The sequence below is a fragment of the Scyliorhinus canicula genome, chromosome 4 (assembly GCF_902713615.1).
Source record: "Scyliorhinus canicula chromosome 4, sScyCan1.1, whole genome shotgun sequence".
NCBI classification, from domain to species: Eukaryota; Metazoa; Chordata; class Chondrichthyes; order Carcharhiniformes; family Scyliorhinidae; genus Scyliorhinus; species Scyliorhinus canicula.
In genome coordinates this window covers 90,288,847-90,310,921 of record NC_052149.1, presented here as the reverse complement: position 1 = coordinate 90,310,921, position 22,075 = coordinate 90,288,847, and the positions used below count along the sequence as shown (strand labels likewise).

General features: G+C 44.6%; 1 protein-coding gene across 2 annotated transcripts in view; it reads left to right on the top strand.

Annotated features, from left to right (window-relative positions):
* The window catches only part of trmt13 (tRNA methyltransferase 13 homolog), a 44,560-nt gene that overhangs the window by 21,232 nt on the left and 1,253 nt on the right, over positions 1 to 22,075 (top strand). The window contains exons 3-10 of one of the 2 annotated variants that reach the window (XM_038794765.1): positions 2,942 to 3,008; positions 6,720 to 6,782; positions 6,889 to 6,955; positions 10,128 to 10,234; positions 10,859 to 11,026; positions 11,598 to 11,670; positions 11,771 to 11,845; positions 15,674 to 16,085. In XM_038794765.1, the coding sequence (XP_038650693.1) occupies positions 2,942 to 3,008; positions 6,720 to 6,782; positions 6,889 to 6,955; positions 10,128 to 10,234; positions 10,859 to 11,026; positions 11,598 to 11,670; positions 11,771 to 11,845; positions 15,674 to 16,085 (1,032 nt within the window). Of the gene's footprint in view, positions 1 to 2,941; positions 3,009 to 6,719; positions 6,783 to 6,888; positions 6,959 to 10,127; positions 10,235 to 10,858; positions 11,027 to 11,597; positions 11,671 to 11,770; positions 11,846 to 15,673; positions 16,086 to 22,075 lie in introns of both variants that reach the window. The other variant, XM_038794764.1, reaches the window with a different exon arrangement.

Sequence of the window (22,075 nt, the reverse complement as noted above, 5' to 3'; positions counted from 1 at the left end):
TGTGACATTTGCTGGTTAAGATATTCTTTAACATTATTATTTTGTACTTTCTTCAACTGAGATACAATAGTAATTGCATTAGAGAGATGTCAACCCTTGTTACGATCCCTTGTTGCGTTGGACTGGGGTGAGCACAGTAAGAAGTCTTACAACACCAGGTTAAAATCCAACAGGTTTGTTTCAAACACTAGCTTTCGGAGCACTGCTCCTTCCCAGGCGAATGAAGAGATATGTTCCAGAAAAATATTTATAGACAAATTCAAAGATGCCAGACAATGCTTAGAATGCAAGCATTTGCAGGTAATTCAGTCTTTACAGATCCAGAGATAAGGGTAACCCCAGGTTAAAGAGGTGTGAATTGTCTCAAGCCAAGACAGTTGGTAGGATTTCGCAAGCTCAGGCCAGATGGTGGGGGATGAATGTAATGCGACATGAATCCCAGGTCCTGGTTGAGGCCGCATTCATGTGTGCAGAACTTGGCTATAAGTTTTTGCTCGGCGATTCTGCGTTGTCGCGCGTCCTGAAGAACGCTTACCCGGAGATTAAAGAAGCCATCCCCTATGGACAAGCCCTCCATATACACAGGATCTGCTCAGACGAGGAGGAGCGTAACAGACATCTAGAGACGCTGAAAGATGCCCTTGTACGAACGGGATATGGCGCTTGACTCATCAATCGACACAACGCGCCACAGCAAAAAACCGCACCAACCTCCTCAGAAGACAAACACATTACACAACCGATGGAGTACCCTTCGTCGTCCAGTACTTTCCCGGAGCGTAGAAACTACGACATCTTCTTTGCAGCCTTCAACACGTCATCGATGAAGATGAACATCTTGCCAAGGTCATCTGCACACCCCCACTACTTGCCTTCAAACAACTGTGCAACCTCAAACAAACCATTGTTAGCAGCAAACTACCCAGCCTTCAGAACAGCGACCACGACACCACACAACCATGCCATGGCAATCTCTGCAAGACGTGCAAGATCATCGACATGGATACCACCATTACACGTGAGAACATCACCCACCAGGTACGCGGTACATATTCTTGCGACTCGGCCAACGTTGTCTACATCATACGCTGCAGGAAAGAATGTCCTGAAGCGTGGTACATTGGCGAGACCATGCAGACACTGCGACAACGAATGAACGGACATCGCGCGACAATCACCAAGCAGGAATGTTCCCTTCCAGTCGGGGAACACTTCAGCAGTCAAGGGCATTCAGCCTCTGATCTCCGGGTAAGCGGTCTCCAAGGCGGCCTTCAGGACGCGCGACAACGCAGAATCGCCGGGCAGAAACTTATAGCCAAGTTCCGCACACTTGAGTACGGCCTCAACCGGGACCTGGGATTTGCATTGCATTCAACTCCCACCATCTGGCCTGGGCTCACGAAATCCTACCAACTGTCCTGTCTTGAGACAATTCACACTTCTGTAACCTGGGGTTACCCCTATCTCTGGATCTGTAAAGACTGAATTACCTGCAAATGTTTGCATTCTAAGCATTGTCTGGCATCTTTGAATTTGTCTATATATATGTTTCTGGAACATATCTCTTCATTCACCCGAGGAAGGAGCAGTGCTCCGAAAGCTAGTGTTTGAAACTAACATGTTGGACTTTAACCTGGTGTTGTAAGACTTCTTACTGTGCTCATCCCTTGTTACAGTATTGTACTTTTAATGCTAGTTTAGCAAAGAAAAATGTATAAGAACATAAGAACTAGGAACAGGAGTAGGCCATCTGGCCCCTCGAGCCTGCTCCGCCATTCAATTAGATCATGGCTGATCTTTTGTGGACTCAGCTCCACTTTCCGGCCCGAACACCATAACCCTTAATCCCTTTATTCTTCAAAAAACTATCTATCTTTACCTTAAAAACATGTAATGAAGGAGCCTCAACTGCTTCACTGGGCAAGAAGTTCCATAGATTCACAACCCTTTGGGTGAAGAAGTTCCTCCTAAACTCAGTCCTAAATCTACTTCCCCTTATTTTGAGGCTATGTCCCCTAGTTCTGCTGTCACCCGCCAGTGGAAACAACCTGCCCGCATCTATCCTATCTATTCCCTTTATAATTTTTAATGTTTCTATAAGATCCCCTCTCATCCTTCTAAATTCCAACGAGTACAGTCCCAGTCTACTCAACCTCTCCTCATAATCCAACCCCTTCAGGTCTGGGATTAACCTAGTGAATCTCCTCTGCACACCCTCCAGCGCCAGTACGTCCTTTCTCAAGTAAGGAGACCAAAACTGAACACAATACTCCAGGTGTGGCCGCACTAACACCTTATACAATTGCGACATAACCTCCCTAGTCTTAAACTCCATCCCTCTAGCAATGAAGGACAAAATTCCATTTGCCTTCTTAATCACCTGTTGCACTTGTAAACCAACCTTCTGTGACTCATGCACTAGCACACCCAAGTCTCTCTGAACAGCGGCATGCTTTAATATTTTATCATTTAAATAATAATCCCGTTTGCTGTTATTCCTACCAAAATGGATAACCTCACATTTGTCAACATTGTATTCCATCTGCCAGACCCTAGCCCATTCACTTAACCTATCCAAATCCCTCTGCAGACTTCCAGTATCCTCTGCACTTTTTGCTTTACCACTCATCTTAGTGTCATCCGCAAACTTGGACACATTGCCCTTAGTCCCCAACTCCAAATCATCTATGTAAATTGTGAACAATTGTGGGCCCAACACGGATCCCTGAGGGACACCACTAGCTACATCACTAGTATGTGAGATTTAATTTAATTTAATTTAATTTAATTTAATCGCTATATGTGCTGTAGGTTCTCCATGAAATTGCACTTTGGAAATACTTCATAATACTGAAACAAAAATATCAGTAAAAATGATTGGAGTCTTGATGACTAGCCAATAAGAAGCTATGATATACAAGATACAATTATATTTTTACAGCACGGTTGATGAAGACAAACTAGAAAAGCATCTAAAAAAGTGCAATTCAAGAGAAAAACCCAAACCTGTAAGTCTTCTAAGATGTTAGTTCTTTTTGACTGCAGAAAATACTCCCGAGAACTTTGATTTTATGCAAATATAAGGGACGGGATTCTCCGAACCCCCCCGCCCCAGGCCAGAGAATCGCCGGGGACAGCGTGAATCCCGCCCCGCTGCCAGCCGCAGGATTCTCTGCCGCCAGTTTTTTGGTGGGGGGGCGGAATCGCATCGCGCCGGTCGGGCGCCATTGGCAGCGGCACCCCCGCCGATTCTCCGCCCCACGATGGGCCGAGTGGCCACCCGTTTTCGGCCGGTCCCGCTGGCGTAAATTAGACCACGTCCTTACCGGCGGGACCTGGCTCTGCGGGCGGCCTGCGGAGTCCTCGGGGGGTGGGGGGGGGTTCTGGTCCCGGGAGGACCCCACAGTGGCCTGGCCCGTGATCAGGGCCTGTGCCGTGGGGGCACTCTTTCCCTGTAACGGTCCGCCGTGGCCGGCGCGGAGATGAACCCCCTGCGCATGCGCTGGGATGACGCCAGCACACGCGCTCCTGCGCATGCGCCAACTCGCACCTGCGCGGCACCAAGCCCTCCGGCTGCCGCGGTTCCAACCCCGCCAGCGCCGGCCTAACCCCTGAAGGTGCGGTGTATTCCGTACCTTCCGGGTGGCCCAGCGCCAGAACGGTTCACGCCACTCCTCAGCGCTGGTACAGCCCGCCCCGCCGGTTAGGGGAGAATCCCACCCACAAAGTTTGGCTTTTGTTTCTTGCCAATATTTATGAAAAGTCCAACAAGTGTTAATCATAATCATGTTAAACACCCACATGTGGTGAACAAGTCAATTTAGTTATGAGTTAACAAGAGAATGGAGCACCATCACAATGAAACAACGTGCATTTAAATGTCAGCCTTGAGTAGAGGTAAGTGGACAACAAGCAGGAGTTGAAACCATTAAATTTGGTGACTAAGAGTTTGGTTGAGGAGGAAGTTTAGTATTCAGAGTGCAGGTTGGGCCACCCTTTCTATCAGAGCAATAAGGAAAGCTCAATGTGATTTGTGCAAAATTTTGTTTGTCATCATTATTAAGTAGGTTCCCACCAGAATTGAGGATGAATTTAAGCAGAATGTATTGCTGTGGTAACCTACAATGCCATTTAAAATTTCCAAGACTAGTATTGATAGACGGTAGCACAATAGTTAGCATTGCTGCCTCACAGTGCTAGGGATTCGGGTTCAATTCCCGCCTTGGGTCACAGTCTGTGTTCTTGCATCTGCGCGGGTTTTCCCTGGATTCTCCTGTTTCCTCCCACATCCAAAGTCATGCGGGTTAGGTAGATTGACCATGACAAATTGCGCCTTACTGTCCAGGGAAATGCAGATTAGGTTACGGGGATAGGTCTGGGTGGACACGGGAGTGGATATGAATAGAGTGCTCTTTTGAAGAGTCCGTGCAAATTTGATGGGCCGAATGGCCTCCTGCATTATAGAGATTCTATGATTCTTTGATTTTTGCTTGATAAGGATATCAGGGGATGTAGAGAAGAGGCAGGTAAATGAGGTTGAATACATCCATGTTTTAATAGAATGGCAGAACAGGCTGAGTAACTGAATGGTTTACATCTATTCCTGTGTACCTGCCAGAAAGACAACTTCTTAAAAAATTTTATTTACACATTTTTGTTCTTTCAATCTAACAGAGGCCACATACAGATTCATACAATAAAAAAATAATATATTTAATTTCTTTACTCTCTCTAATCCTTGTTACTCCTACTTTCTTTCTCATATTCAAGCAAACAAAGTGGCAAAGATTAGTGGGAGACTAGAGGACTGGGAAATCTTTAGGGGTTGGTAACAGAAAGCTACTAAAAAAGCTATAAAGAGTAAGATAGATTATGAGAGTAAACAGATAGTAAAAGTTTCTCCAAATATATAAAACAAAAAAGAGTGGCTAAGGTAAATATTGGTCCTTTAGAGGATGAGAAGAGAGATTTAATAAAGGGAGATGAGGAAATGGCTGAGGAACTGAACAGGTTTTTTGGGTCGGTCTTCACAGTGGAAGACACAAATAACATGCCAGTGACTGTTGGAAATGAAGCTATGACAGGTGAGGATCTTGCTATGATTGTTATCACTAAGGAGGTAGTGATGGGCAAGCTAATGGGGCTTACGGTAGACAAGTCTCCTGGCCCTGATGGAACGCATCCCAGAGTGCTAAAAGAGATGGCTAGGGAAATTGCAAATGCACTAGTGATAATTTACCAAAATTCACTAGACTCTGGGGTGGTCCCGGCGGATTGGAAATTAGCAAACATGACACCACTGTTTAAAAAAGGAGGCAGGCAGAAAGCAGGTGATTACAGGCCAGTGAGCTTAACTTCGGTAGGAGGGAAGATGCTGGAATCTATCATCAAGGAAGAAATAGCGAGGCATCTGGATGGAAATTGTCCCATTGGGCAGACGCAGCATAGTTTCATAAAGGGCAGGTCGTGCCTAACTAATTTAGTGGAATTTTTTGAGGACATTACCAGTGCAGTAGATAACGGGGAGCCAATGGATGTGGTATATCTGGATTTCCAGAAAGCTTTTGACAAGGTGCCACACCAAAGGTTGCTGCATATGATAAAGATGCATGGCATTAAGGGTAAAGTAGTAGCATGGATAGAAGATTGGCTAATTAATAGAAAGCAAAGAGTGGGGATTAATGGGTGTTTCTCTGGTTGGCAATCAGTAGCTAGTGGTGTCCCTCAGGGATCAGTGTTGGGCCCACAATTGTTCATAATTTACCTAGATGATTTGGAGTTGGGGACCAAGTGCAATGTGTCCAAGTTTGCAGACGACACTAAGATGAGTGGTAAAGCAAAAAGTGCAGAGGATACCGGAAGTCTGCAGAGGGATAGGTTAAGTGAATGGGCTCAGGTCTGGCAGATGGAATACAATGTTGACAAATGTGAGGTTATCAGCAAACGGGATTATTATTTAAATGATAAAATATTAAAACATGCTGCTGTGCAGAGAGACCTGGGTGTGCTAGTGCATGAGTCGCAAAACGTTGGTTTACAGGTGATTAAGAAGGCAAATGGAGTTTTATCCTTCATTGCTAGATGGATGGAGTTTAAGACTAAGGAGGTTATACTGCAATTGTGTATGGTGTTAGTGAGGCCACACCTAGAGTATTGTGTTCCGTTTTGGTCTTCTTACCTGAGAAAGGACATACTGGCACTGGAGGGTGTGCAGAGGAGATTCACCAGGTTAATCCCAGAGCTGAAGGGGTTGGATTACGAGGAGAGGTTGAGTAGACTGGAACTGTACTCGTTGGAATTTAGAAGGATGCGGGGGGATCTTATAGAAACATATAAAATTATGAAGGGAATTGATAGGATAGATGCTGGCAGGTTGTTTCCACTGGTGGGTGAAAGCAGAACTAGGGGGCATAGCCTCAAAATAAGGGGAAGTAGATTTAGGACTGACCTTAGGAGGAACTTCTTCACCCAAAGGGTTGTAAATCTGTGGAATTCCTTGCCCAGTGAAGCAGTTGAGGCTCCTTCATTAAATGTTTTTAAGATAAAGATAGATAGTTTTTTGAAGAATAAAGGGATTAAGGGTTATGGTGTTCGGGCCGGAAAGTGGAGCTGAGTCCACAAAAGATCAGCCATGATTTCATTGAATGGCAAAGCAGGCTCGAGGGGTCAGATGGCCTACTCCTGCTCCTACTTCTTATGTTCTTATGTTCTTATTTCAGATTTACTATGTTAAAGGGGTCAATGGGGGTTATGAGGATGCAATGGAGACACCCAGACAACAGGTACAACTTCCCACAAGGTGATAAGCAGAAAAGTATTCTTTCATGATTACCTTTAATTTCTCTTCAGTAAAGCAATTAATTATTCTATCTCTTAAACATATTCAAGGTTTCTATTTGTTCCTTGTCCAAAGAAGAACTGGAGAAAATGATCAAAAAACTCCTAAAGGCAACCAGCAGTGAGTATTATGCATATATTTACACAACTTGCCTTATAGGAAGGTTATATAAATTAAAGAATTTGCATATCATGTTGCCTAGGATTATATTTAAGAAAAAAACTATCAAAAATGTAGTGCACACTGTTTTATTGGATGTATATATTGACAGGTGTGCCATTGTTTGGGGTGGTGGGAAGATGGGATCATTGTTATTGTTAAGGGGATTGATTTTGGATGCGAAGGCTGGAGTGTAACATTGCAGAACATGGGGCCAGAGATGGGTGTGTGGGGGAGGGACCTGGGGAAGAGGCTGAATGGTGTGTGTGTGAGAGAGTTAGTACGTGGGATTGAGTGAGGGACTGTGTGTGGGCGGGAGGGGGGGAAAGTAATGGAGTGAGAGAGTGAGTATGTTAATGGGAGTGAGAGATGTGTGTGTCTGCCTTACTTCTTGTCTCCAGTTTCTCACTCTTTCTTACTAGCACATACACACACCAACTCATGTTGGGCAAGGGTGAGGGAGCACCTTGTGCCTGAGATTGAGTCTGATAAACAAAATCTGACCCTCTTGTATTCTGGTCATTTTTATTAATTACTCTTTTTTAAACTTAATAATTTACTGACTTTGCTGGAGAGGGAGATGAAATAGATAGTGAGGGGACAGTTCTTAGAGGCGTGTGGCCAGAGATAAGTTTGGTCTCACCAAAGTTTGATTGGAGAAAATTCTGCTCATGCAGAACTTAATTTTGAACAAGGAAGGATGGTGCACGACTTCTGGTGGCGGCCATGGAGTGAGTGGTTGCACACAGGACAGCTCCAGCTCAAAGGTGTAGATCTGAGCTCTTTTTAGCCGAAAACGGGAGAATTTTGACGGGAAAGTGTAGCTGAAGGTGTGGAGGAGAAGTTCCCCCCCGGGAGTTGCATGTCTGCTGGTTATCAGACCCGGCAGAAGAAGGTGAAAGACCTGGCCAAGGATCTGGGAGAGACCTGTGGCGCAGTAGCAATTAGGAAGATGGTGGAGGCAGAAGGGTCAGCGCAGGTTGAAAAAATCCAGGAGCAGCTGATGCCATTCATTAAAGAGGAGTTTCGCCAACAAAGAAAGGAAATGCAGGAGACTAATCAAAGGCCACCAAGGGAGCAGTTTCACCCCTGAAAGGCTCAATGTAGAGGGTTGAGAAATGTTTGGAGGCACAGGGGTCGCAGATGTAGGAGATGGGAGCGGGTGATCTCTGAACACAGTGATTGGGTGGTGGCATTGGAGAAAGTGAGGCGATGGTGGGAAGGAGAGTGGTCGGAATGGGTTAGGAAGGAAGAAGAGGGGAGGGGGACTGTGTGTGTTAATGGTGACTATGGGTGATTCCTTTTTGTCATTTGTTTATGTGAACATGCGGGCTAATGTTTGGGGGTTGGTGGTAGGATGGGATCATTGTTATTGATATGGGGATTGACATATTTGTTACTGATTATTGTTTATTGTTGGCGGGTGTAAATTTGGGAGAAAATGTGAAAAAGGAGGAGAATAAAAATATATTTTTTTAAAGAGTCTTGCAAGGGGCCCAGCCTGAGGGCCATGGCAACAGCAGCGCTACCGCTGGTATCGAGGAGGTACACGGAGAGCCAGGTGGTGCGGCCACGATTAGGATATGGAACCAGCTGAGGAGGCACTTTAGGATGGAGGGGATGTTGGTGTTAGTGCCGTTGTGTGATAACCATGGGTTTAAGCCGGATGGTATGTACAGGAGGTGAAGAGAGGTGGGGTTGGTGAGGGCGAGGTATTTGTATTTGGAAGAGAAGTTTACAAGTCTAGAGCTGTGGGAGAGGGTAGAGCTCCCGAAGGGAAGTGAATTTAGGTATTTACAAGTAAAGGACTTTGCAAGGTAGGTGTGGAAAGGGTTTTGCAGGCTGCCCAAGTATGCCCTATTGGAACGGTTGCTGCTTCCGGACGTGGAAGGGGAGGATCGGATCTGGGTGGCTGGCGAGCAGGGGAGAATGCAAGTGGTGAGGACCAAGGAGAAGGGTGGAGGAGTTGGGGGAGGTGATAGGTTGGGGAGTGTGGAGTGAGGCACTACGTGGGGTGAATTCGACCTCCTCATGTCTTGAGGGTGAGCTTGAAACAGTTTAAGGTGGTACACAGAGTGCACATGACTCGGGCGAGGATGAGTGGGTTTTTCCAGGGAGCGTGGGCGAGCACCAGCAAACCACGCGCATGTTCTGGTGCAGTGAGAGGCTAGAGAAATACTGGGCAGGAGTGTTCGAGATGCTAGCAACGATTGTGGGGGTGGATGTCAGGCTGGACCCGATGGTGGTGATTTTTGAGATATCGGCGGTTTAAAAAAATAAAATTTAGAGTACCCAATTCTTTTTTTTCCAATTAAGGGGTAATTTAGCTTGTCCAATCCACCTACCGTGCACATCATTGGGTTTGGGGGTGAGATCCACATAGACACAGGGAGAATGTGCAAACTCCACACGGACAGTGACCTGGGGCTAGGATCAAACTAGGACCTTGGCACCGCGAGGCAGCAGTGCTAACCACTGCGCCACCGAACCACCTTGGAAATGCCAGAGTTGATGGAGGAGAGAAAGGCTAATGTTGTGACCTTCGCCTCTGGTTGCCTGGCGAAGAATTTTGCTGAATGGCGGTCGACTATGCCGCCGGGGGTGATGGCCTGGCTAGGGAAGCTGTACAACTTCCTCCGGTTGGAGAAATTTAATTTTGAACTGAGGGGATCAGCAGAAGACTTTGAGACATGGTGAGGATTGTTCGTGGCCATGTCCGAGGAATTGTTTGCCGTGGAGGGCACAGGGTGAATAAGGGGAAAAACTTGTACAGACTGTAAAACTGTGAGTTGGGGAGATTCCCCAGATTATTTATGTTTTTGTATTTTTTGAATATGTTTGGAATAAAATACATTTTTTTTACAAGGAGGGAGGGTGCACTGTGGTCACAGTAACAGAGGATGTCATTTGTGACTTTGATAAGAGCTGTTTCACTGCTATGAAAGAGGCAAAACCTGAAAGAGAGGTTCATGCATGGAGCTCCAGAAAAAAAGTACAGATTTGGGAGACAGCCCTTGCAAGTGTTTTTAATAAGAATGTCTCACCCAAAGCAATTTCAAAACTAAATTTATTAATTAGGTTTACTTAGTGTTACTTTGCTTTTCAAAATATCTGTTTTAATTATCTGCAGGTTTGAATTCTAAGCTGACAGACCAAACATTAACTCACATAGCATTGCAGGAAGCTCTGAATGATCCCAAAAATGGAGATTCTGCCTTTAAGCATTTGAAGCAACAGGTAGGATATAGCAGTTTCTATGATTTGAAATAAAAACTTGTTTGTGTGTTTAGCTCTAGTGTACAATTTATTGCTTGAACCAGGGGAAGGGCTAATTGTACTCCAATGCTTCCAAAAAGGAGATGTATCTGCTTTTCTGTGTAAATGATTGTGCTTACAGGGAAGTTTTAAAACAGTTAAATGGTAACATTTACATTTTAAGAAATCCATGATGTTTCTTTTGTTAGGCACGGAAGTCATTCAGAGAATTTCTATAAAACTGAACTTTATATACTGAACAAACCCCAAGTCATCTCAGTATTAAGGTTATTCCAGCCTTTCTGGATTCATGTTGTTTCTCACCTGGATCTGTCAATTTTAGTTGTGATCTTCCTCAATTACTTTGCCACTTCTGATTCAGAGTAGTGAAGCCACAGGTAGCACTTCTATGGTAATTTCTGATCGAGATCAGCTAATTTATCCAAAACTGGAGGAATTGAACCTAGCACCTTCTTAATCTCGATGGCTAACAAATTTAAACATTGAGCAATTCTTGGGGAAGGGATCATAAAAGTATATATTTTATCTGATTTAATTGGAATCTTATGCTGTTAACCCATTGGGAACTACATTGTAATGTTCCAGGCTTCACTGACTGGTAATTTGGAAAGACTGAGTTTGCTTGGATCAAACCGATGTTTTGTGGAGTTCGGTGCTGGACGGGGAAAGTTGTCCCATTGGATAGATTTCGCTTTGCAAGATGCCAAAAATGTTTATTTCCTCCTTGTGGAGAGAGCCAGTACGCGTTTCAAGGTAATAGTTTGCTGTAATCAGGTGACAATTATTGATTATCTGCTTGAAATAATGGGCGGGATTCTCTCAGCCCACGTCGGGCTGGAGAATCGCCGGGCGCGAATCGCGCGATGCCACCGCAACGCCAGTCCGCCGATTCTCCGGTGAGCGTGGGGGGTGCCTCCGCTGTGGCCTGGCCCGCGATCGGGGCCTACCGATCGGCGGACCAGCCTCTCGGGCTGGGGGCCTCTTTTGCTCCGCGCCGGCCCCTGTCGCCCTATGCCATGTTGCCCTGCGGAGAAGGAAGCCACTGCGCATGCGTGCATTCGCGCTGGTCGCAGCGCGCATCCGCAGACCCGCGGCGCCCATTTGAGGCCGGTATCAGCAGCTGAAGCGCCGTGGGACGCTCCAGTGCTGTGCTGGCCTTCTGTAGGGCTCAGAATCGCTGCTCCTGGGGGCCTGTTGACGCCGTCGTAAAACGCGATGGCGTTCACGACGGTGTCAACACTTAGCCTCAGGATCAGAGAATCCCACCCAATATTCCAGAAATCTCAGTAAATTAACTCAGCAAATGTAATATTATCTTTTAAAGGTAGATGGTAAACATAAAAGTCAAGGCTCAATGTTTGAGCGGCTTCACATTGACATTGAAGATCTCAGCTTAGGTAAGTTTAAATTTTGTACATTTCCGTACTAATATTTTTGTTCTACTCATAAAAGGTTGTCCTATTTTCTGATTATAACAGGATTAATATCATGTTACAGGTAAGGTGCCCCTTCTTGTGAAAGAAAGACTGCCTGTTGTTGGAATTGGCAAACATTTGTGTGGAGCTGCTACAGGTATGATTGAATTTAATGAAATCCTGAGTATGGACATGAAGTAAGCCTTCATATTTAACATTAGGCAATTGCAGGCACCCTTTGCAAATCTCATATTCTTTTGAGTACCACATAAGGCAACACTTATAGCATGCAATCCTATTTTCTCTTGTATACGTCAATCTGAGTCCCAATACGCTCCTTCCCCCATAACCCAGTAACCCCACCAGTAAGGGGCAATTTATCATGGCCAATCCACCTAATTTGCACATTTTTGGACTGTGGGAGGAAACCGGAGCACCCGGAGGAAACCCACGCAGACACGGGGAGAAAGTGGAAACTCCACTCAGAGAGTCACCCGAGGCTGGAATTGAACCGAGGAACCTGGAGTAGTGAGGCCGCAGTGCTAACCACCCTACCACCCATATCATAATCTTTCTGTTATTAACACTGTCTCTGAGATATCATTTACATTTTTTATGTATTATGACATACAGTCTGAATAATCTTTTTTAAAATAAAGTTAGAGTACCCAGTTCTTTTTTTCCAATTAAGAGGCAATGTAGCGTGACAGGTTGACCTATCCTGCACATCTTTTTGGGTTGCGGGCATGAGACCCACGCAGACACGGGGAGAATGTGCAAACTCCACACGGACAATGACTCGGGGCCAGGATCCTCGGTGCCATGAGGCAGCAGTGCTAACCACTGCACCACCGTGCTGCCCGTCAGTCTGAATAATCTTGGAGGATGTGAAAATATACTGAAATGTTTAATTTCACATTATCAGCTGAGGATACATCTGGGTTGATTGGAAATTGATAAAAATACAATGTCGATGCAGATTGTTATTGAGAGATGACAGGTAGAATTAAACTGACTGTTTAGTCGATCTGCAGTACTAACTCCTGCCCTGATGTTGCCGATACAAATATATCCATTATTGCCACTTTATTTATTTATTTTAAAAATAATTATTCCGACCGTATGTCATAATTCATTAAAAACTTAAACGATGCACATCTCAAAGACAGTGATAATAACAGTAAGATAATGATATGGATGGCACGGTGGCACAATGGTTGGCACTGCTGCCTCACAGCTCCAGGAACCCGGGTTCAATTCGGCTTCGGGTGACTCTGTGGAGTTTGCATTTCTCCACATGTCTTGCGTGGGGTTCCTCCGGGTATTCCAGTTTCCTCCCACAGTCCAAAGATGTGCAATTTAGGTGGTTTGGCCATGATACATTGTCCCTTCGTGTCCAAAAGGTTAGGTGGGGTTACTGGGTGACAGGCATAGGATGGAGGCATGAGCTTAAGTCAGGTACTCTTTTCCAAGGCCGGTGCAGACTCGATGGGCCAAATAGCCTCTGCACTGTAAATTCTATGATTTTATGATATGGACTATAATGCATATATGAAATATATGTAATGATAATCTGATTGATAGATTCAAATGATATCTATCGAAAGCATGCCTACTTCACCTTAGATGCTTTGTAAAAGACTCCAAATGCAATGCTTTAACACTTAGCTGGTGTAGACATTTCATGAGTCAGGTGACTTTCATAGAATCCAAGAATTTACAGTGCAGAAGGACGCCATTCGAGACTGAACCGGCCCTTTGAAAGAGCGCCCTACCCAAGACCACACCTCCACCCTATCGCTGTAACCCCACCCCACCTTTTTGGACACTAAGCAATTTAGCATGGCCAATCCACCTAACCTGCACATCTTTGGACTGTGAGAGGAAACCGGAGCACCCGGAAGAAACCCACGCAGACATGGGGAGAACGTGCAGACTCCACACAGACAGTTACCCAGCGGGGAATCGAAACTGGGACCCTGGATAAAAGCAAATTACTGCAGATGCTGGAATCTGAAACGAAAGAGAAAATGCTGGAAAATCTCAGCAGGTCTGGCAGCATCTGTAGGGAGAGAAAAGAGCTAACGTTTTGAGTCCGATGACTCTTTGTCAAAGCGTCACTGCACTGTTGTCTTTTGGAACTGTGAAACAACTGTGCTACTGTGCTGCCCACTTTCAAGCCAGTCCAATAGCTTACGTTTGAGCGAGTAAATGGTACTACACCAAGATGAGCTTTCATCATCAGATTGGCACCAGGCTCAAATGGAAATCTAAATTGGAAGCTTTCAGTGGAATTGGAAATCAGTGACAAAACTGAGCAAGGGTATATGATTTATAAATTACATAGCTGGAGAGTACTTTGTACCTTTGGCATCCTAGAGGTCCCTGTTCTTCAAAATGGCATTTTATTTTGTCTTTGCATTAAATCTTAATTAGCTTTGACCAACATTTGGATGGTACAGTATGGTACAAAATGCAACAGCAACCCGTACAATTGAAATCTGTGGACATTTTTTTTTAAAAGTCACCAGGACTTTTAGGTGACTACCCCTCCTTCCCTTCCCATTACTGGAATTGTGAAAACATTAAAAATTAGGTAGAGAATGACGAACCCCTTGGTTGAATGCACACTGTCCAGATTCACACGTGAATATTAACCGCTTGGGGGCAGATAGCAAACGGTCACCTCCATCATTGCTACCATAAGGCAGCTACAAACAAGGACAAATATTCTGGATTTTCAACAAAATTAATTTAAGCGGGAGATGATTTTTAAGTAGCTCATTTATGTAGCTCATGGGGTTAATTAAGTTGGATTGAACGGGCAGCACAGTGGTTAGCTCCAGGGATCTGGATTCAATTCCAACCTCGGGTGACTGTGTGGAGTTTGCACTTTCTCCCCGTGTCTGCGTGGGTTTCCTTTGGGTGCTCCAGTTTCTTCCACAATCCAGAGATGTGCAGGTTAGGTGGATTGGCCATGCTAAATTGCCCCTTAGTGTCTAAAGGATTAGGTAAGGTTACTGAGTTTATGGGGCTGGGATGGAGGCGTGGGCTTAAGTGGAGTGCTCTTTCCAAGGGCCAATGCAGACTGGATGGACCGAATGGCCTCCTTCTGCACTGTAATACGGCTAATCGCATATAATCTAATGAGCAGAATCAAGCAACTAAATAGTCCATTTTTATTCTCTGCTTTTTCACATACAGTATTTAGTGTAAAACAAATCTGTGCATGTGGCCTTTTTTAAAATAGTTTATGGAGTTGTGATAGCATGTGGCCAAGAAAATACCTGTAATTTCTTGGCCATTCAGCCACCTCTCTTAATTTGGTTCAAGAATAGAAAAAGTCTGTACTGTTCTATGTTCTAGGGGCACGATTCTCCGAGCCCCGTGCCGGGCAGGAGAATCGCCTCAACCGCGCCATGCCACCCCGACGCCGGCGCGCGATTCTCCGAGGTGCGGAGAATCGGTGCCATTTGCGCAGGCGCGTTTGACGCGGCGTCGGTTGCGGGCCGCTATACGCGGCAGGGCCGCCGATTCTCCGGCCCAAATGGGCCGAGCGGCCGCACGGAAAAACCAGCGTACCATCACGAACACTCTGTCTCCATTTTGGAGAATCGCGCCCTAGATTTTTGCTATGGATGTAAATAGATACCAATCTGCTCCTAGTTCTGCAGTCAATAGCTGGGCATCTACCTGAGTGACATAGTGAGATTATCTGTTAACTGCTACAATTTGTTTGCAGCAAATGTTTCACTACTGTTTATTATATTTCATGTGGAAATGTATAAATAGTGGGGGTAATAACTTCACAACCGAAATGTGTTGATTGAGAGTAGATTTTGAACTGATCTACATAGCTGGAATACTTGATTACAGAAGTATAATACTGTCACAAGGCAGAAAGTTCTTTAAAACATGGGGAAGTTGTCATTCCATGTAAGTTATTTAAAGTTTGTAATAGTATATTTTTATTTAAATTGCACAGATCTTGCTCTGAGGTGTATTATGGAAAGTTGCATAACAAACCAGGAAGATACTGGCAAGGAACCACCAGAAAAAAGATTGAAGAGTGATGAAATGTTGACTGTAGGAGATCCTACGAGTCTTTCTAATTGTACTGTACAGAATGCTGCAAATAGCCTGCCAGTCGTGGGAGTTGCCATTGCACTGTGTTGTCATCACAGATGTGAGTGGAAGCACTATGTAGGCAAGGGTTTTTTCTCCTCACAAGGTCTTGGTGCGGAAGATTTTAGGATCTTCCAACGTATGTCAAGCTGGGCCACCTGTGGCATGAAACAGCATTCCATTGACGTGGGTGAAGCAGAATTTGGCAAAGCAAATCAGAAGGTGCAGCTGGAAGAGCATGATTTTGATGAGGAAAGCTTTGCTTATGAAGGGTATGCATCTAATTGTCTAATATATTGCAACAGCTATATTTTAGAAACTTTTAAAGTAGTAGTACAATTTAGTAGTAGTGTTGTCTGAATTAGAAACGTTGGCGCTACAGTTCCTCCAATGGTTTGGAAGGTTGAAATTTATATACAGCCTACTCCACTTAATTTAAGGTCACTTAATTAAATTATCTGTTAAATTTTAACCACAAACTGAACATAAACACCCAGTACTGGTTTATCTAATTTCAGAAATTTTGCTGCAAAAACCCATTTTGACATCTTCTATGTGGATGAGCACACACGTCACTTGCCAGACTCACCATTTTGCTGTTTGTGTGTGATACGACTGTGGCAATGTGTGGAAACACACAAGTGTACACATTCCAGCAGATAGTTACTCAAAAACTAAAAGGAACCTTGGCTGATTTTCTCTAATTATATTGCTCTACAACTATTTCAGCTGATCTTAGTCAACTCATTATACAGAAATCTAACAAGGATTTTTTTATTGGAATTTCCCAAAGGCTTTTTGAGGAAGCTGTAAAGCAGTGATGGGAAACCTAGGCTAGTAAGTGGGCCACCATGAATGGCCTTCCTTCAACACAGTGGGCCACAAGATTAAAATTGGACATGTTCACTAACTATGATCCTTGAAAGAGGGCAGCACGGTGGCGCAGTGGGTTTGCCTTGCTGCCTCACGGCGCCGAGGTCCCAGGTTTGATCCCCGCTCTGGGTCACTGCTGTGTGGAGTTTGCACATTCTCCCCGTGTTTGCATGGGTTTTGCCCCCAGAACCCAAAGATGTGCAGGGTAGGTGGATTGTCCATGCTAAATTGTCCCTTAATTGGAAAAAATGAATTGGGTACACTAAATTTATTTTTTTAAACTATGACCCTTAAATAGGATTAAATACATTTACTACATGCTGACTATTTTGTAATAAGTTATTGAAAATGCTTAATGATTCATATATTAATAGAACTGTTATCAACTTCAAGTGGCTGAAACAAAAGAAATATTTATGGTTGATTGGATGCGGAGGGAGTGCACAGCTCTCACACAGTCAATGTTGTGTGCACTTCACGTGCCCTTGCTCTATATACGTATCACTTCAGTCAAACTGGTTAAAAAAAAGGTACGCGATAGAAACCAGCAGAATTTGACAACCCTGCATGAGGGCAATAGTCAACAAAATGTCCGGTGGGCCGCACATAGAACCCTGATGAGCCGCATGTTGCCCACCATTGCTGTAAATTAGTGTGCACTGTTTCCATGCCGTCTCTTACTTTCTAATTGAATGAGAAAGTAGGTGGCCTGTTCCAAGGCCTTTATCTGAGCTGCCATTTAAGTTGCCAGCTCATGTCAATTAGTCTTTTTCCACATAAAATTCCAAGATTTGTTTTAGTTGCATTAGCATTAACTGTATCACTTGTCATTCAGGTATTTTTAAAATAGTAAAATGATTTTAGAACTATTGCAAGAAATTTGATACAATAATGATATGGTTGTAAGAATGGTTAGAATAAGGGGATTTACCAAAGGTGCCCATATTCTTTTCATATCGGTACTTTGGAATTTTTAATGATTTATCTTGATGGATGCATGGACTTCAATGCCACTTAAATTGAAAGGATTTGAACTAGAAATTTCAATGCCACTAGTTAACAGCTAATGGAACTAACCTGTTTAAACTATCTAATCAAATTTATCATTCCTTGGGTGGGGGGCTTTATTGACCCTCACTAAGATTGGCTCGGTAACAATGCTACTGACTAAGCTGGCTGAGTCCTGAAGGTCTGTCTGTTAGAGAGATTATACACGAGGGATAAACCTATTTGACCTCATCCTCAATAATCAACCGGGAGCCAATACATCTTTCCAGGATTGGTAGGAGTGACTAGCGCATTGTCCTTTTTAAGATAAAATAGTGTCTTCCCACTGTAAAAAATGTCCATTATTTTTTTTTAAATTTCCAATTAAGGGGCAATGTAGCGTGGCCAATCCACCTACCCTGCACACCTTTGGGTTGTGTGGGTGAGACCCTTGCAGACACTGGAGAATGTGCAATCTCCACACGGACAAGTGACCCGGGGCTGGGATCGAACCCGGGTCCTCGGTGCAGTGAGGCAGCAGTGCTAAAGAAACCATTCATTATGTTGTGTGGCACTGTCACAATGTTAAATGGGATAGATTCAGAACAGATCTAGAAACTCAGGCATGCATGAACTACTATGGGCAATCAGTAGCAGCAGAAATGTATTCCACCAGAAACTGTATAACCTCATGGCAAAGCATATCACATTCACCATTACCATCAAGCCAGAAGACTGACCTCAATTCAAGGAGGAATGCAGAAGAGCATGTTAGGAACAGCAAGGGCCAACCTGTGAAGCTATAACACAGGATTACATTCATTTAAACAGAAGAAGCAGCATAATCAAAAACAATGATCCCATACCAAAAGATTTGCAGTTTTGCCATAACCAATTGTGGATGGTAGTGGACACTTGAATCAAAGAGGAAAAAAACTCCATGAACATCCCCACCCCCAATAACGGTCCGACACAACATCTAAGCGTAAAAGACGTGGCTGAAGCATTCGCAGGCATCTTCAGGCAGAAGTTCTAAATAGATGAGCCATGGGTGACACGGTAGCACAGTTGCTTCACAGCACCAAGGTCCCAGGTTCGATTCCCGGCTTGGGTCACTGTTTGTGCAGAGTCTGCACATTCTCCCCGTGTCTGTGTGGGTTTCCTCTGGGTGCTCCGGTTTGCCCTTAGTATCCAAAAAGGTTAGGTGGTGTTACTGGGTTAAGGGAGATAGAGTGGAGGTATGATCTTGAGTAGGGTGCTCTTTCCAATGGCCTCCTTCTGCATTGTAAATTCTCTGAATCTATGAATCTAAGTGCTAAATAGATGAGCCATGGGGCTGCATAGTGGCGCAGTGGTGAGCATTGCTGCCTCACGGCTCCGAGGACCCAGGTTCGATCTCAGCTCTGGGTCACTGTCCGTGTGGAGTTTGCATTTTCTCATGTGTCTGCGTGGGTCTCACCCCCACGACCCAAAGATGTGCAGGGTAGGTGAATTGGCCATGCTAAATTGCCCTTTAATTGGAAAAAAAATTGGGTACTCTAAATTTATTTTTAAAAAATAGGTGTCATCTCGGCCTCCTCCTATGCTCCAGAACTGGTTGTGCCTTTAGCAAAGCCATTCCAGTACAGCTATGACATCGAAAAAGTGGAACAATGTCTTGTCTAAAAGGCGGGACAAATCTAATTCAGCCATTTAATGCTCAGTTGGCCAGCTGTCAATCAACAGCAAAGTCATGGAAGATGCTGTTGACAGTGCTGTCTGGCAGCAGTTACCAAGAACTTACTCTGCAAATCTCAATTTGGTTCCATCAGGATCACTCATCTCCCGGCCTTACAGTCTTCATCCAAACATAACAAAAGAGCTGAGGTGAGAGTGTTTGCCTTTGATACCCCAGTGTTTGATTAAGTGTGGCATCCAGGAGCCCTAGCAAAATTAAAGTCTGAGAATCTGGAAAACTCTCCACTTGTTAGAGACAAACACAAATGAAGATGTTTGTGGTGGTTGGAGCCCAGTCATCCCAACTTCAGGACATTGCTGCAAGAGTTCCTCATAGCAGTGTCCTAGGCTCAATTATCTTCAACTGTTTCATCAGTTACCTTCCCTGCATCATGCAATTAGAAGTGAAAATGTTTACTGATAGTTGCGCATAGTTCAGCACCATTCACAACTCCTCAGGCAATGGGAGGAATTCTCCCAAAAAAACGACTAAGTGTTATTTCAGACGGGAAAGTCGGTGCGAATTGTGCTAGCTGTGAGGCACGATTCCCATCGAGATCTTCCCACACTAATCATTTACTTGGAGCCAGGGGTGATTCACGCGGAAAATTTGATGGGTGAAACCTGAAGACACGACAAGGCTGAATCATCAGAGATCATGACGCCATTTTTAAAGGGCATCCCAATTTCAGCCCTCACCATCAGAAAAGACACCCCCCCCCCACCCGCCCCCAATCGCTAACATCTGGTCCCCTCCACCAAGTGAGTAACACCCTGCTATGGGGTGGCCAAAGTTTCCCCCCCCTTTAGACTCCACCCCTTAGCACTGTCAGATTGGCACTGCCAGGATACCAGGCGGCAGTGCAGGGTGCTGTCCAGCTATGTCCTTGACCACCTGAGGGCTCTAAAATCCTCCAAACTCCCTGTTGTGGTCATTATCTATCCAGTGAATTTGGCTGTGAGCAGGTCCTCATTGAGGAACCCTTTCATTTTAATGTTGAGTGGTGCCAGCTGCTTCTATGGCAGACAAGTACCGCTAGTACAGGTATGCTGTTCAGGCATCAGAGGTTGAAAAAGATCCAGTCTAAAATATTTGCTGTCAGAAAGAACACTCTTTCTGGGAAGCACTTCAGAGTAGAAAAAAATCCACAATGAAAAGAAAACACCCAGACAGAGCACCTGGTCTTTCTAGGAAGCACTTCAAAGTAGAAAAAATCCACTATAGAAAAAATGCGGTCAGACAGGACACCTGCTCAAAAGAGGAAGCATTTCTGAGTAAATGGACCATGAAGTGCTATAAAATCAAGCAAAGCTAATGCCTCCTTTAAGATAGCCTTCAGCTGTCAATTAAGAAGCTTATAAAAGTCAATGAGTGCGAAGTTTAATGTACACAACCAAGTACAAAAGGGTAAAAGGCATACTGTAACATTGAAACCACAGAGCCTATTGAACCTTCAAGGGGAGTTAAATAGTATATAAGCAACCAATACTAAGGGATAAAATAAGGCATACTGCAACATTGAAACCACAGATCCTATTGAAACTTCATGGGGAGTTAAATGCTTTTCCAAGAAACATGCTGCCAAATGCCTCTGGCCTGTGAGAGATTTTAGGACAGACAAGCTTCAACTGTGTTTTTCTCTGTTACGGGATGTTAAGCATGAAAAGCAGCAGGCTTCAAGGCTTCACCAACCCAAAGCGACCCCCATCCCTGGGGAGACCCTCAACCTGGCCCCTTCCAGCCCTAGTCCCCCAGCCCCCTTGAAGGACCCCCACAGCATCTAGCCAGCAGCTACTGTGCCCTTGTGCTCCCTGGAAATAAGTAGAGAGGGGTACTCAGTTTCTTGCTCTCACCGGAGTTCATAGCACCTGGTCCCTGCTTTTAAGGACCAGGAGATTTCCACCCAAGCGCTGCATTCGACTTTGAGATTAAAATGAATGTAAATTAAGGGTGATCAGCTGTGCCCGACATAAATCCTGTTTTGGGGCACTTCTACAATTCTCCCGACATTACGGGATTTGTGCCAGGCACAATGCAGCCGGAGTACTGCCCCCAATGTAACAGTCCATGCCTGCATGCAGCAAGACCGGGACAGGATTGAGGCATGGGTTGTGAAGTGCCAAGTAACATTTGAGCCACACAAGTGCCAAACAATGACGAACTGCAACAAGAGAGAGAATCCAGCCATCATCTCTTGACAATCAGTGTCATTATTATTGTCTAATTTCCCCATCATCAAGATCTTGGGGGTCACTGTTGACTAGAAACTTGAGTGGACCAGTCACATAAATTCTGTGACTACAAGAGCAGGTCAGAAGTTGGAAATTCTGCAGCGAGTGACTCAACTCCTGATTCTCCAAATCCTTTCCACAACCGACAAGACACAAGTCCAGAGTTAGTCACTTTACTGGATGAGTGCAGCTCTCCAATACCTCTCTAGAAGCTCAACATTACCCAGGACAAAGCAGCAGACTTGATTTTCACACATCCATTATTTTAATCATCCTCTACTGGTTGCAGTTTGATGCTATAGTATGTACTATCTACAGGATACATCAAAGTTTCTTCAACAACGATCTATCTCTGCCACTTAGGATCTCTACTACTTAGGATAAGGGTAGCAAATGCATTGGAGCACCACCACCTCCAAATTTCTCCCCAGGTCACACACTTTCCTGACTTGAA